Here is a 16,377-nt window from a genome sequence, read left to right as displayed (position 1 = left end):
ATGACACATGAGGATTATTTGTTAACAAGGAGGCAAAATCACTCTGAGCCCATATTTCTTTAGCAGCCTTACAATCAAATAGCGCATGGTCAATAGTTTCAGATTCAGCTTCGCATACCGGACATGTTGTATTCTCAATAATATGACGATACCGCAGCCTCTCCCTTACCGCCAGACTCCCCTTGTAAGCTCTCCATAAAAAATGTTGCAGCTTTGGGGGCCCTTTGATACACCAAATAACATGCCACACTTCCTCATTTGCCTCCCCCTCATTAGCTTGTTGATGCCCCAACTTGGCCAACCAATATCCAGATTTAACCGAATAGCATCCGTTTTTGGCTTGTCTCCAGTACAGCCTATCCCTTGGCCAGCTTTGTGAGAGGGGTATTGACAAGATAATCTTGCTGTCCTCCTCCCAAAAATTGTTAAGCACACCTTCAGCATCCCAATCTCCACTCTCATAGTTGATCAAGTCAGCCACCCGAAGCTCCATGTCACTCGTGTGTAACGAGGAAGGAAAAAGAGTCCTGTCATTTTTACCAGCCACGGCTCGGTCCACGCATTAATATTCAAGCCATTGCCCACTCTCCACGTCAAACCTTCAAGCAACAAAGATTTGGCCCCCCACATACTACGCCACACATAGCTTGGATCATACCCCCGTAACGCCTCTAGCACCCCAGAATTCTTGAAATATCGAGCTTTCAACACTTTATGCAGAAGAGTATCACCCCCATCATATAGGTGCCACATTTTTTTTGCTAATAATGCATGGTTAAAACATTTTAAGTCCCAGAATCGAGCCCTCCCTTAGCTTTCGGAGTACAAAGGTTCTCCCATGAATGCCAATGAAGCTTCCGCGCATCTGTATTTGAGCCCCACCAAAACCGGCATAGTAGAGTATGAATTTCATCAACCAGGCCTTCCAAGATCTTTAATATGCTCATCATATACGTGGGGATAGCCTGTGCCACTGCTTTTATTAGGATTTCCTTTCCCGGTCTCGACAACAATTTCTCCTTCCAACCATTCAATTTCTTCCAAATTCTCTCCTTTAAGCGTGAAAAAACGTCTTTTTTTATTTCCCAATAATAGTCAGCAGCCCTAAATATTTCTCGTGTTTTATAACCTCGCGAACCCCCAAAGTATCAACAATCTCCCTTCTTCTGTCAGCAGACACACATTTGCTAAAGGCGACTTCCGTCTTATCAAGATTCACTTTTTGACCAGACGCTCTCTCATATTTACTGATGATATCAACAATCACAGAGCACTCCTGCAGATTAGCCCTTGCAAATAAAATACTGTCGTCGGCAAAGAAAAGATGAGACACTCTAGGTGCACCATTACAGACTTTTGCACCATTAAATCACCGTTCCTCAGCTGCTTTTGATAACAGAGTTAAAAAAGCATCAGCACATATTAAAAATAAGTACGGGGAAATGGGATCACCTTGACGGAGACCCCGAGAAGGTGACACAGCACCAAAAATACTCCCATTTATTTTGAAAGAAAAAGAGACTGTAGCAAGACAATCCATAATCCTCATGATCCATTGATGATTGAACCCCAATTTGTACATTACTTTTTCCAGAAACACCCACTCCACTCTATCATACGCCTTGCTCATATCCAGTTTCAAAGCCATGGACCCATCCCGACCTTCCCCGTTTCTCTTCATTGCGTGAAAAACCTCAAAAGCAACCAAAGCGTTGTCCGTAATCAGCCTTCCCGGAACAAAAGCACTCTGGTTAATGGATATTATATCATGAAGAAAGGGCTTTAACTTATTAGCCATTTTTTTTGAAATGATTTTATAGAGAACATTACAACAACTAATAGGTCGAAACTCCGCCATTCTCTTAGGATCCTCACACTTAGGAATTAGAACTACACATGTTCTATTAACCTTAGATAAATCAACCAAACCATTCCACCAATTTTTCACAAAACAAATAATGTCTGCACCGACAATATGCCAAAATTTCTGGAAAAATAAAGCATGCATACCATCAGGCCCTGGGGGCTTATTCGGGTGCATTTGAAAAAGAGCCTCTCTTATCTGCTCACCACTCGGTTCAACATTCAGTATTGCGTTCATTGTCTCCGTCACCTTCACATCCATGCCTTCCATTGCTTAATTAAATCCTGCTGGGCTCTCGGACGTGAAAAGGGCAGCAAAATAATCTTCGACGACCCCCTCCAAATCTTCTTTGTCCTCACGCCATACATTATGTTTATCATAGAGCCCCTTAATTCCGTTTCGTCGCTTTCGGTGGCTCGCTTTACGATGGAAATACGTAGTATTTTTGTCTCCGTCCTTCATTTCCATAGCCCGGGATCGAGAGAACCAATATGATTCTTCCAGCATGTGCAGCTCATCTAGTTCCTTTGTAATCTCCCTACTTCTTAAGAGCATCTGCGTATCCACCCTCCCATCCTGAACTTTTTGCAACTCCATCTCAGCCTTTTTAATTCTCTTTTTAATGCCCCCAAACGTATCAGCAGCCTATTTTGTAAGATCCCGAGCACAGCGTGACAGTCTAGTACACACATCACTAGCACTATTCTCTTTCCAAGCATTCGAAATAACATCTCCACAATCCTCACGAGATAACCATAGAGCTTCAAATCGAAACATTTTATCCCTTCTACCCCGCTCAAAATAATTACTAGCTTGTAACAAAATTGGCGCATGGTCCGAGCTATAGATAGGAAAGTGACGTACCGAGTAATTAGGGAGCATAGTACACCAGTCATCATCTGCTAAATATCTGTCAAGGCGTTCTCTAATATAGCTAGCCGGAGAAGTCCCTCTTTGCCATGTAAACATACAACCCTTAAACCCCAAATCAACCAACCCACAATTATCTATTGCATTATGGAACGCATCAAAACACCTCTCACTTCTAGGAACCCCACCCTCTTTCTCAGCATGACATAACACTTCATTAAAATCACCAAACATAATGCATGGTGTGGTGCATTTGGCTTTTAGGTTACCCATAAGCTCCCATGTTTTATACTTATTTCCCGACTCCGGCCAACCATAAATTCCAATTGCTCTCCACAGCGGAATGTTATTGCGATCCAAAATATCAGCAGCAAAGTGGTGGGTGGAATAAGAGTGTGTCTTAACAGCAAGATCATTCCACCAACAACCCATACCTCCTGAATTACCTACACTACTACAGCAAATACCATTTGTAAAACCACACTTTATTCTAATTCTATCTAACACTGCACTATCAATCACCGTCTCCATCAAAAACACTAAGTCCGGCCGCTCCCTCCAACATAAGTCACAGAGAGTTCTAACTGTCCAAGGGTTGCCAAGCCCTTGACAGTTCCAACTTAATATTTTCATTGATATTCGAGGGCTTGGTCAACACCAACACCCTCTACTTGATTTATCCCGTCGCCGGCCATTTCAGTAACTATCACACTTTTCGGTCTTTTCTCACCATTTGTAACCATGTCGACACTACCTTCCCCCTCCACCGCATCAAAACTCCTTTTTTGAGAAACAGTACCCGACATTATCACATCATCATTCATGTGGGAATAGCCCCCCTTTCTCAGCGTTCTTGTCCACGTTTCGATTATGTTGTCACAGTTATCCCTCACTACAGAAGGGCTCTTCATGCAGCCAATACCCCGTTCGTTAATACCCTCAACAGACCTCTGCCCACCTACATTATCATCCACCATCCTACCCTTAGCATGGGTAGGCCCTTTACCCCCTTGTGCAGTGCTGTCCTCCAGCTCACGAGTGCCAAAACTTGGTATATTCTCCACCTGCTCCTTCAACAAAGATTCCCCCACCACAACAACTTCTCCTCCCCCACTCGGAATGATAGTCTTTATTGGAGAGGTTTGGGAGTCGAAAAAAATTTTGCGCGCAATCCCTGGGGGACCGAGCTTCACTGACCGCGGATCATCATAACTAGGTCGCTGTGGTTTTTTCTCCCTCAGTTTCCCCATTAACATCACCTTCTTCTTCCTTTCTGCCGCAGTTATAGTACTTCTTTTTTTAGGGGATCCACGCAGATATGGACCATATTGGTACACAACTTCGTCAGAATTTTCATGTACCAAGGGGTGTTGGCAGTCCATCTCTATATGATCAAGACGGCCACAGAAGAAACAAAAGTCCTCAAGTCTTTCGTATTTCACCCCCACCCATTTAGATGAGTTTTTTCCAGTAGCAATCCTCATACCTCGACGTAATGGTTTGTCAATATCCAACATCACCTTAATTCGCATCTCCTTCTCCCACCCTAGAGGGTCCGATTCATCGAAAGAAATAAAACCACCCATACTCTCCCCAACCTCTTGTGCCACCGCTAACGTCCTTCTGTTGAAAGGGACGTCCTCCAGTTGTACCTAGAATGGTGTTTTTGAGAAATTCACCTCCGATGGTTGTTCCTCCCCACCAATCTCTCGCAACACCAGCAACTTTTTATCGAAAAACCACGGGGTTCCTTCCAGAACCCGAGTTCTATCATCTTCACTAAAAAACTGAATCATGAATAAATTTGATTCTACCATCCGAATCACCACACCATCTTTTGCACGCCACACCATAGTTAGGGTTCGTTTCATTGCTTCAAAATTAAAAGTTTGTTTGTCAAAAGTTTGCCCATCAGAGTTAGGGAAATTTGGGTTTTCGAGAGATCATCAGCTTCGGTAAGGTGGCCACCAATAACAATTTCCTCTTCTTCCGTTAACCGGAACTTTTCCCAATCTTTCATCAAATCCTCCGTCATAATAAAGCGAGACACCAAAAAAACCACACAATTCACCACACAATTCTCCCCACAAAAACAGAAAAACCACCAGAGCCTCCCTAATCAGGGACGAAAACGGCTACCAGGAAAGACGAGGAACCCTAGGCGAGGGACGAATTTCGTTCTCCGTCTTTTTCGGCAGCACACCCAGTGTTCAACTTAAACTCTCCCCAGTTATTTTTTCTATTCCTTCTTTTCTTTTTTCTTTTTTTTTTTGAGATTTGAGAGGCAGCACTAATCCAAATTTTAGATTAGAAAAGTTTGCATTCGGATTCTCTTTTAACTGAAGCAATAACCATCTATATTATACTGTTTTTTTATGGGTAAATTATACTGCTTATTATGTCCCAATTAATGGTTTTTAGTTCTTTAGTTTGTTATGATCAAATAATTTATCAATATGATTTTAAAAACAAAAGACATGATCACCAAAATCTAAATTAAAATGATTGTATGGTCAATATGTACCACACTTAAGATATATGTTTGTTTTTTTATATGTAAAACAACCTAAAATCTCGGTCTCATAAATTAGCGCTCATAAACATTAAGCTGGTTCATATGAGGATGAATGAATTAGTTTTCTATCACTTATCTAACTATGTAATTTAGTTTATTAAGTCGATCAGTGAATGAAAAAAAGATGTTGTTCAATATTGGGTAGCTGTTGTCAAATCAGGTCGAGTACTTTATGAAATAAACATACTCTTATCTTAGCAAAACTAACTGTAAAATTTGTCGTCCACACTTATGGTTATAAAATATATATACGCTTAGAAATAGTTGCACAATTTCAAACATTTGACGCCTGATAATGCATGATTCTAACCCTTAAAATCTTTAGTTATCAAATGTATAATTTATAAAAAAAATTATTTTTCTAAAAATATGCAATGAGACGAATCGAACAAACCATAGAAAAACTATGTTTTTCCTAAAAAATGAATCACCAAATACAATCCTAGTGTAAGATGTGAATTGTACACAAAATAGAAATGGTGCAACTATTTCAATACTGAAAAAGTTGTAAAGCAATATCATTCAAAATAGAAAAAATTGTCAAAATAGACCTTTTATATATCACATTTTGCGAAAAAACTATCTTTTAAATTTATTCCGATAACTTAAGACCTAAAAAAGAAATTTGATTGTAACAAACCTTAGGCCACTTTCACGTATTAACCAAGCCTTTTTGATATACTGAATAGATTAAAGAAGCAAGCTTCATTACATACATTATAGAAGAATGATGAATGTTTACTATTTTAATTGGTTGTTAATTGAATTTCATCAATTCAATGATGCTCAAAAGTAGCCTAAAGTTGTGTCTCGTAAATAGATTCTTTTTCAAGATACTAAGGTTATGTTCAGTTCACCTTATTTTTGCTTATTTCAGATCTAATCAGATCAGATCAGAAAAAATAAGTTCAAATCAGAAAAAATAATTTCAGATCATAGCAGATCAGATAAGTTCAAATCAGATCATGTTTTTATTTAAAAACTCATTATTACTATTAATACTATTATTTACTAGTACATTTGTTCAAAAGTATTATTTTTGTTGTTGTTGTACTTATTAATTATTAATATTGGTAATTATTATTAATCTCGTTGTTATCATTATAAATGTCATTGTTATCATTATTTTAAGTTTGTTGTTATTAAATAATAGAAAATTAAAAACCACGTGTTAAGAACATAAGATTGGCGCAAAAATAAGAAATATATAAAATATGATAGCTCAAACTCATGACAACGAAACTACTAAGTTCGGATTACATTTCGAAATAAGCTAAGTGCGAGATACTAATTATAAATTTAGATCTGGTATACCTCTTCCTATCGAATTCCAAATATCTCTAGCTAGTTGAAGTTGCACGCTATCCATTTCTTTCTTGCGCAAGTCATAGTTGTTTGTATATCTTATTTTATTTTATATGAAAAAAAAAGTTGAGTCTGCCGACTTCTCAAGTGTGAAACATTTTTTCTAAGGGAAAGTCTTCAACATTTTATAAGTGCTCTTATAAATTAATGAATTGGGTTATATAATTATTTTTAGTAATAATTACTATTACTATGATTATAATTATTGTTGTTGCTATTATAATAATGATAATAATAATAATTATTATTATTAATAAAAGTTGTGTAAAAATTGTGATAGAAATAAAATGATAATAATAGTAATACTATAAATAAGATCTTATAATGTATTGCATAATAATGAATTACAAAGTAATAATATAATAGTAATAATATATTCTATAAAAGATAAGATCTTGTAAATGAGATCAGATTAGATCATATCGAATCAGATTAGAAAAAAATAAATTCAGATCAGATTAGTTCAGATTAAAAATTTTCAGGTGAACTATATATAGCATAAAATTTCAGAAAAAAATTTAAAAATTGTTTTTTCGCAAAGTGTGACATATAAAGGTCTGTTACAACAAAATTTCATTCAAAATATCACATGCACGGACAAAGAGAGAACGGAATGTGAGTGGAAATAAGAGCTTCCTACAAAGCATTGTCAAGCAATTCCTCATGGATTCATTACAATGGAAAGAGAATATACACCACTTAACCCATGAAATTGAGCAATTTACGACAGTACATGACAACTTTTTGCCTTTTTTCTCCGTTCTTTTATCCATATTATTCTGTCATTCTGTGGACCTACATACAGCATCCCCATTCCTAAGCCCACCCATGACTTGAAAGAAAAGTAAAGATGACTAACTTTTGCCAAGGAAAAAGTGGGTTAAGAGGATATCATCCATTTAGAGTGACCAAAGGTTGGAAAAAAGCTCTTGAAAAGCTTGCACTATTATACACTTTTTCAGACGTGGCAAACCCAACCAAACTAACTACTCTCATCATACAACATATCAAAGCATAAACTCATATTTAGCCTCTAAATTCGTCACTAATCAGCCGTTGCTTAAGCAAAGTTTCAGGTTCACCCATGCCAGATTCCAACACAAGGCATTTCGTATCGGAGTAAAAATGAAAATCATAGAAGGAAATGGGAGAACTGTGTGGTCAATTTTGTGTTAGAAATAGGGAAGGGGGTGGGGGCGTTGTATTGTACGTGATTGAGTTTGTTTGAGTTAGCCACGCCTAATCCCAGTGAAATAATTGAAGTCATGGTGTTGGACTCTAAGTTGTTTTAGCCAAGAATCAGCAACACTGCAAAGTGATACAACCCTTTCCTGATCCCGGCCACCCTTACCGGAGACCCACAGGCTCCCTTGCATTTTGTAAGTGGCGAGACCGAAAGCAGGCAGAGGGATGCCTTCGCCTTCCTTCCTCTTCTTTATCCATTCCGGGGCCTCCATGTTGTCATCATGGTCCATGTCTAATATCATGACAGCCATATTATCAATGAGATTCACGTTTGTGTTCAGCAATAATATCACAGTAGTACAGCAGTATTAAAGTAAATACAGCAAAACTATCCATTTTCAAACATGACAATCAATGATGACAAGGCTCAGGTTTAATCAGGAAATCAAGATAAAATGTGAATAATAACTCTTCTATTTTAGTAGGTAGCTAAACATGAAATAGAAAAGAGGGGTGGCAACCACGCAGACTACAGTTACAAAAGTGGTCCCCACATAAAAACATGACAACCAATGATACAAAGCTCAGCTTGACACGAAATTAATACCCCTTCTATACTTTTTATTTTGTTCTCCTTTGAATTATTGCACTATACATAAAACAATTTGGCCATATTATTTTAAGTAATGCACAAACAAAGATTTTATTTTTGAGGGAACAAACAACAAATGTTATTATCTAGAGTACAAAGTTGGGCATGATAAAAGATATTAATAATAAAAATTTGTGCGTTTATGAATGTGATAATCAAAGTGAAACCACTAATAAAACAAATAAATTACAAGTGGTAATTCAATGAACGGAATGGCGGAATGGTATACTCGAGGAAGTTGTTTTAACTTGAAATCCATTGTTTGAGAAGCATAACTAGTATTTGGGCCGGGCATCGTCTTAGGTCTATTTTTACCAACCAACCACTATACTTTCTAAGAACTTGTGTCCATGCTAACTAAACAAGTACTAAAGGATTATGACCATACCTTGAAATGAGGATGAAAGGGTGTGGTAAGTCAAAAAACATGTTGATAAGTCCTTAATGGTTCTCCCCATTGGAATGTGATATATTGGATACCTGCACCGATGTTGACATTATTAGCGTCATTGTACGAAATATAGAGTGCATTAGATGTTAATCTCAAGAAAATTACGCACCAATGTTGACATAATGAATTACTTCCTTCGATTTTTTTAATTGCAATAATTTCTATTGTTAAGTGCTTTTTTAGTTGCAATATTTCTTTTCTTGATTGAGATTTTATGACAATTTAACCATTATACCTCACGTAGAAAAAGCATATGTAATTAGATCAAATTTTAGTTTCTCTCCTCTCTTTCTTTAATACTCGTGTCAAAAGACATTTGTTATAATTAAAAAAAATATAGTATATTAATAGGTATCAATGTAATTTGAGGAAAAAGCACCACCGCCAATTTTGCTTTATCGTTAATCTATGTCGGTTTTGGACCATTTCCTTATGGCCTCATAGTCTAAGACCTAACATTACATTATTTGAATTATATATGTCCAAAAACTTTACAAAAGACAAGTTTTGAAGATATAGTCTAACATTATATGTCGATGAGTTTTAATATTGTTATTGGTCAAAGAATATAGATGTTGACTAGTTGGCCGCTAAGGATGAAGGGATAAATCCAGATAATATTGTAAATTTGGATAAAACTAACAAGTGGGTTTGCACATAATGCGGAAAGACATTGTTCTTACTTCCTGCCATGTCATCACTTCCTCTATGATAAAATTACGAGTAAAAAACACATGTCCATACCTAACGAATATATTACTCCGTCACCTTTATTTACTACAAAAACCGTTATGTCGTGTTGAATTTTACACTTTACTTGGATACTGCATCTTAAACTAAAAACTTGTCTTTTTTATACAAAATAGCCGAGTCGGATACTTGAACACCCGTATCCGAATAGACACTTAATCCATGTCTGAGTAACATAGCCTGACCGTCTATACCTCAACTTACGTAATTTTAGCTTCCAACTATTTTTGATTCTGAAAAGAACCATGTCTTTACCTCAACTTCCATCATTTTTTGGGTTGGCATTTACCGCTTAGGTGTTTGAGTTTAAGGGGGAGATGATAAGGAGATCGCTACTCCCAAACACCACATTTGACAAGGTTCGAGTCTAATATTTTAAGAATTCAAGGTAAGAGTCTTGTTAAGTAAGCAATATTAGTTGCGAATTGTAAAGAAGGAGAGAGATGACAACATGGCCAATAGGATTAATACTAATAATAAAAAAAAAGACTCTCTCTCTAAAGTGAAACATTTTTAAATGCAAATATGTTGCAAGCTAGTATCAAAATGCAAAAACAGAACAAATGTGTTTTCAAAAGTAAAAAAATAACTTAATATAGACAATATAAATTTGAAAATGAGAACATAATTTGGGTTATGTCCAAGTGTTGGCTAGTTTTATAAAGGAAATGTTCATAACTTTGGTGTAAATTGGGCGTCGAATGTGGATTCAATATGGATGTTTAAGTTAAAATAAGGAGTAACATAATTTGGTAACAATATTAAGTTTGGCAAAAATAAAATATACCAGGCAACAGCCATCCAACTAGCGGGTGAAAGATCGACGCTCCTCAACGACATCAATCCAGGGTATCTGCGAGCTAATTCACTTATCTGTAAAACAAGTAAAAAGAATAGCATCAAAAATTAAAATTAAAGAATATTCTTTGTGCTCTCGATCGACCTTTCAACAAACTTTTGTATGCACATTTATGAGTCACAAATTCACAATCAAAATGAAAAAACTTTTAACATTATATGCTCAAGAGTCAAGACTCACTTTTTTTTCCCGCAAGAGTACAGAAAAAGAAAATGTTAATGGTTTTAATAATGACCGCAGTATACAAGGTATCATCAAATATGGTCACTACTGACACATGAGTAGTTCTTTTTTAAATTATATTTTTCACGCACGCTTGACATAATGGTATTTCATAATCATCCACTGAGATAAAAGTAAAAAAAAAATCCATTACTCGGAGGTAAACTAATGTGGAAGATTTTTCCAAATGCGTTCACTCTAAAATATTCCAATTACTGTCATGGAACTTTATATCATTGGTCTCATTATTCCTTTTCATTTTCTTTTTGTTTCTAAAACAAACAGGGCATTATTTCCACTACATATTTATTATATAAATTTATATTCCTTGTTATCTTGATCACGTTTAGGTGCGTTATCTTTACTTAAATGATTCTTCATTCTATTAGTAGATCTTACAACCCATTTGAACTTATTCTCCATGTACTCCATCACATTCTTTCTAAGTTAGTCACTCCACTTTGATGGAGAACCAATTAAGAAATACTTTATGAGAAAAAATACTGAAAAAATGAAAAAAAGAGAAATTGAGAAATGTTAGAAGAAACTAAAAAAATAGGTTAAAAAATTATAAAGTGGATAAATAGGTGAACCTGTGTTCACCCAATAAAGTTATATATGTGGGTTGTGATTATTACAACTTTCACTATTTTGTCTTTTTTTTCTCCTCAGATTTCCTTAGCCTTTTATTTTCTCTCTCTCTTTATAAATTCTTACTCTATTTTTCAGTTTTCGTGATAAAATTAATTGTACAATTAAACCTCTTATAAAATATTAGGATTATACTGTTAATTTCAATATAGTATGTTTGTGTGTAGTATAGTGTATTTCTTTATGATATATTGTGTTTCTCTGTGCTGTAATATATTTATTTGTAATAATGTTTCTTTGTGCTATAATGTATTTGTTTATGATCTAGTAATATAATGTATCTCTAGTGTATTTTTTTCTAATATAGTGTATCTCTAGTGTATTTTTTTCTGATATAGTACATCTCTAGTGCATTTCTTTTTAATATAGTGTATTTGTTTGTGCTATAGTGTGTTTCTTTGTGCTATAGTGTTTATAATTTTTTGCAAGATCTATAGTGTTCTTTGTCTTATAATGTATTTATTTGTGATATGTGTATTTCTCTCTTATATAGTGTATACGTTTGTAATATAATGTGTTTCTATGTACTCCCTTCGTTTTTTTTTTACTTACTATAGTTTTCATATATGGGTGTTTCTCTTTTCTTGCTACATTTCCTTATTTGGAGTACTTGGCCTACCATAAAGTATTATTATTATACTTGTTTTTATTTTTTCCACCCAACAATACTACTTTTCCCCTTTTCCCATTATTTTACATTAAATGACTCAAAAGTATCCTCCCAAAAGTTTGAAAGTGACATTGTATTAATGTAGCAAGTTAAAAAAAAAAAAAAAAGAGGAAATAGTATAGTGGTGTGTGTCTCGATTCACGTGTTTGAGCCTGTGCACAATAATTTACTGTGAAATAGATCGACACAAGTCCAATTGTAAGACATGTTATCAATAATAGAAAATAACTTGTAGATAAAAAAAGAAATAGAATAAAAAACAAAGTGTGTACATTTAAAATAAACGAAAGGATTATGAACTATACCATTAAGAAGTGAAAAAATGTGGGGTGTTTTACTTCCATAAAATGAAGGAAATTATTTACCTAAATTCACAGGTGAGAGATATTCTCATGGAATGTAAAACTTGTCCATAATCAAGCACATAAATTTTGCACTCGACAGGAAATACTAAAGGGAAAATTACTCGGCCTAACTTTTTTACCTAAAAAACAAATATTCAATCAAATGATCCCCTAGTAGTTAGAGAGCTAATTGTTGTGATCCTATCAACTTTAGTATGAACTTAACTGAAGTCATTAGTCTTTTGACACAACATGTTTAAACTTGTTTTTTATTGAGTAGGTGAAAATAAGGTGAAAAAAAATCATTAATATGACTACCCAATATAAAATAAAGACAGAATCTATATACTCCTATTATTTCTTTATAATCTCGGTGTTTGTCTTCAATGATCAAAATCTTAAAATTATGAATAAAAAAAACTTTTTATGATAATAAAAACAAAAAATCCTATGTTTGCCACTTCATATTAAATATCGGTAAACATTCTTGATCCATTTTTAACTTTCCCCAAACTTTAAAAAATTATAACTCATTTATTCAACACACCCACTCCAGAAAGAGCCAAACAAGGAGGACAAAGGTAGGAGAAATGGAGGTTTGGTCTCTTGAAGGATTTGGTATAGCTCATATAGTATTTTACAACACAAACTACCATACATATTAGTCATCAATATTCCCCTTTTGTTGTATGAGTTCACGTCCGATTAAGATTGACCAACTCTCATCTTCAAAACTACTACTATAATTACTTTTAAGTATATTGATACCAATGAAAAAGTCGTTCAAAGTATGTTTAAGTAAGAGGATTAAAATATAAAAAATCAAAGAGACAGAAAATTCATTTTGAGATGCAAAGAGTAGTAAAGAGCAAGGAAACTAATTATAGATGTGCCAAAAGAAAATACAAAATGTAGAAAAAGGTGGAACGTAATGAGGAGAAAGACAAGGGAAGAAGTAATGTAAGGTTACCTTGTCCATGAGAGGAACTCTAGCATACGGAGTTGATCTCTCAAAGTATTGACAATAAAGGTAACCCAACCTTTCATTTAATTGCCACATCAAGTTTTCTTGCTCAAAAACCCCATTCCCATCTTCAGATGAACATCCATCCCATCTTGACAATTCACTATCATCACTACACGATTCGCTATACGACGAATCACGAGTTTCCCCGTCTGCTGAATCTGTGTCTTCCCTGTAACAAATATACACAATTCATCTACTAACCTTATCGAACATTTTTTTTTTCTTCACTAATGCATAAAAAAATAGTCAACACTGGTTTTATTAAATCTTTTTTATTTATACTTTTATAATATCAATTTTTTCTAATAGATAATTAAAGATATTAAGAAAACAAAGTAGCAGCTTGATAGCGCGTAGGCAGATTTCAATTGACAACTCTGCTAAGTACATAAATATTTCCTGCAACCGTTTGTAATTCTGCGTGGTACTATTAAATCTTTGGATTGAAAAAAGCTACCTGAAAATAGGAGGAGAAGGAGCACTGGTAAAGATTTGGATTGCGGAGAGATAAGGAACATAGTATTGCACAAGTGTTTCGGCGTTGTCGGAAACAATCGGAACTCCCGCACCATAAGCACTCCATTCATCATAGCAATTCCAAAGATCAGTCAACCGGAAATATTCAACATTTTCTCTCTCCCACGGGTGCCACAGCCTGTTCAAACTCCGCATCTCCGACTGCAAGATTTGATCATCAACAAAATCATAAACAATTGTGGAATAAAAATAACCGAATTAAGATCGCAATTGATCCAATTCAATGCGAAAGATAATTAAAAGGACAAGAACCTTGGGAAGAAATTGCGACGGAACAGACGGAGTAGTGCAATGAAGGAAGCAATCGAGATTGGAGTGCATTGATGCTTTTTCTACCACCATGATTGATCGATCAAAGGGAGGAGAGAGAGAGAGGGAGGCTGTCTCCCTAAACTCTAAAAAAAAAGTTGAAAGGGGGAAAAAAAGAGAAAAGAAAAACAGAGGAGGAAAAATAGGGAAAGAGAGATTATAGGAGGAGAGAGATAAAAGAGAGGATATATAGAATTCTAAGTTAATTAGAAGTATTTGCCGGTTTGGACAGCGAAAACAATTAAACCAACAAAAGAGAAACTTTGCTGGAATTGGAAATATTGCGTATTTTCTGCAACGCAATAAAATTAGATTGATGATGGAATTGAAAACACTTTAAGCTAACTCCAATTGTTTCTTGCCCATCAATAAATTGTTTATATTTTTTTCTTAAAAGGAATAAAAATTGAAAAAACTTATTACGAGGAATACTGAGAAGAAAAAAAAACACGTAAATTTTACGCAATAGGAGAATTCAACAGAAATCCAGGTTTTATGAGCCCTTTAACAAATTGATCTGTTCTGTATGAAGGAGTATATAATATGGTGGAGAAACAGATATGGAGGAGGTGGGAGAAAGATAAAACAGATCTTATAATTATAGGGAGTTTATAATATGGTGGAGAAACAGATATGGAGTAATGGTAATTATATATATACACTAGTTTTTAATTACTTTTTTTTAGTGATGTAAAAAATTAAATTAATTGTTAATTATATCTAATAAATTAGGGATGTTTGAATTTTTCATGTTTTTTTTGTAATGTCTTTTTTATTTTTAAAATTAATGAGATAATTTTTTTTTATTTTTTAATTAAAGTAAGTAGTTAGAATAGAGATGTAATGAGGGTAAAATGGGGTTTTTAATATTTCAGTGTCCTACCCTCTTCGCATATAGAATTGAGATATATTTTATTATTTTTGCCTCCTTTAAAAACTCGTAGTCGTATGTAGGAGATATGAAGCCATATTATTAGACACAATGGTCTTTGGTACTTTTTTATATATATTTGGATATAGAAAATAATTTATTTTATTTATAATAAAATAAGGAAAGACCTTGACAAGTTGGGGGATAAAAGGATCCCAATTTCTCAAAGATGAGAATAAGGCTATGTTTAGTTCACCTGAAATTTTCTGATCTGAACTTATCTGATCTGATCTGAACTTATTTTTTCTGATATGATCTGATCTGATCTGATCTGATTACAAGATCTTATCTTTTAGATTTTTCTCAATACATAAGAAAAAATAATAGTCATGTGGGGTCTTGTTTGATTCGTCTCAATGAGTACTTTATTAATATTCAATTATTATTATTTTTACTAATATGTAATGAAAGATATTTAATAGTATAATGATTTTTAAATATAAGCATGATATGATCTGATCTGAACTTATTTTTTTTGATCTGATCTGAACTTATTTTTTTTTATCTGATCTGATCTGATTAGATCTGAAATAAGCAAAAATAAGGTAAATTAAACATAGCCTAAATCCTAATACATTCTAGAATCGAGATGAAACTCTAATCACTAAATGTTCATATAGAAAATAAATGAGTATATTAAGACGATAAGAGTGGAGAAGTAGATTTATGTCATTAATTAGTATCAACTTTCATCTGTCCCACTCCAAGATTTTTTTTTTATTACTTTGTTCTATATTATAGTGTCATTGAATTTTTATATTATTACAGGCTACTATGTTTGTGGGGTACGATTTTGACGTTTTGTGCAGAATACGACTTGGTCTAGACTTAGCTGTCTTAGGAGCAAGTAAAGGTTTCGGATTTTTTCAATGGATTCCACTTCCATGGATAGTACATTTATTTTAATCCGAAGACTAATAATTACAAGGGACGAAAAAATCTTTCACACGGTCTGTTGTGCGGAAAACTGTGGTGCGGAATATGAGATGTAGCGAACCGCCAAGTATCCTTCCTCCCAAATCTGACTGTTTTTAAAGATGATGTTTGACAAAATTAGTGATTTAAGTAGCCGTTAATTATTGCAATAGTTATAAGTGTTTAAATAATTGCTTAAT

The 16,377-nt window shown here is 34.4% G+C and overlaps 2 protein-coding genes across 2 annotated transcripts; both read right to left on the bottom strand.

Moving 5' to 3' along the window:
- Window positions 1-2,509: 2,509 nt before the first annotated feature.
- On the bottom strand, window positions 2,510-3,265 carry LOC130590175 (uncharacterized). The gene has a single exon (XM_057392198.1). The coding sequence runs from the start codon at window positions 3,263-3,265 to the stop codon at window positions 2,510-2,512; it is 756 nt and encodes a 251-aa protein (XP_057248181.1).
- Window positions 3,266-7,232: 3,967 nt separating this feature from the next.
- On the bottom strand, window positions 7,233-15,043 carry LOC104903357 (uncharacterized). Its single transcript, XM_010691381.4, has 6 exons — window positions 14,275-15,043; window positions 13,943-14,163; window positions 13,429-13,654; window positions 10,500-10,585; window positions 8,900-8,991; window positions 7,233-8,151 (listed from the first exon to the last, which is right to left on the bottom strand). Exons 1-6 carry the CDS (start codon window positions 14,362-14,364, stop codon window positions 7,904-7,906), a joined length of 963 nt encoding a protein of 320 aa, XP_010689683.2. The 5' UTR covers window positions 14,365-15,043; the 3' UTR covers window positions 7,233-7,903.
- Window positions 15,044-16,377: the final 1,334 nt, after the last annotated feature.

Source organism: Beta vulgaris, chromosome 9 (assembly GCF_026745355.1).
Source record: "Beta vulgaris subsp. vulgaris cultivar EL10 chromosome 9, EL10.2, whole genome shotgun sequence".
NCBI lineage: Eukaryota > Viridiplantae > Streptophyta > Magnoliopsida > Caryophyllales > Amaranthaceae > Beta > Beta vulgaris.
The sequence above is the reverse complement of the archived record's forward strand: the minus strand, read 5'-3'. Positions and strand labels throughout refer to the sequence as shown.

Excerpts from the sequence above, each read along its gene's own strand:
- LOC130590175 (XM_057392198.1), bottom strand. The coding sequence starts at position 3,265 with ATGGAGACGGTGATTGATAGTGCAGTGTTAGATAGAATTAGAATAAAG.
- LOC104903357 (XM_010691381.4), bottom strand. The coding sequence starts at position 14,364 with ATGGTGGTAGAAAAAGCATCAATGCACTCCAATCTCGATTGCTTCCTT. Across the intron at positions 10,586-13,428 it reads GAGTTCCTCTCATGGACAAG|ATAAGTGAATTAGCTCGCAG; the intron begins GTAACCTTACAT and ends CTTGTTTTACAG. Across the intron at positions 8,992-10,499 it reads AGTTGGATGGCTGTTGCCTG|GTATCCAATATATCACATTC; the intron begins GTATATTTTATT and ends ACATCGGTGCAG.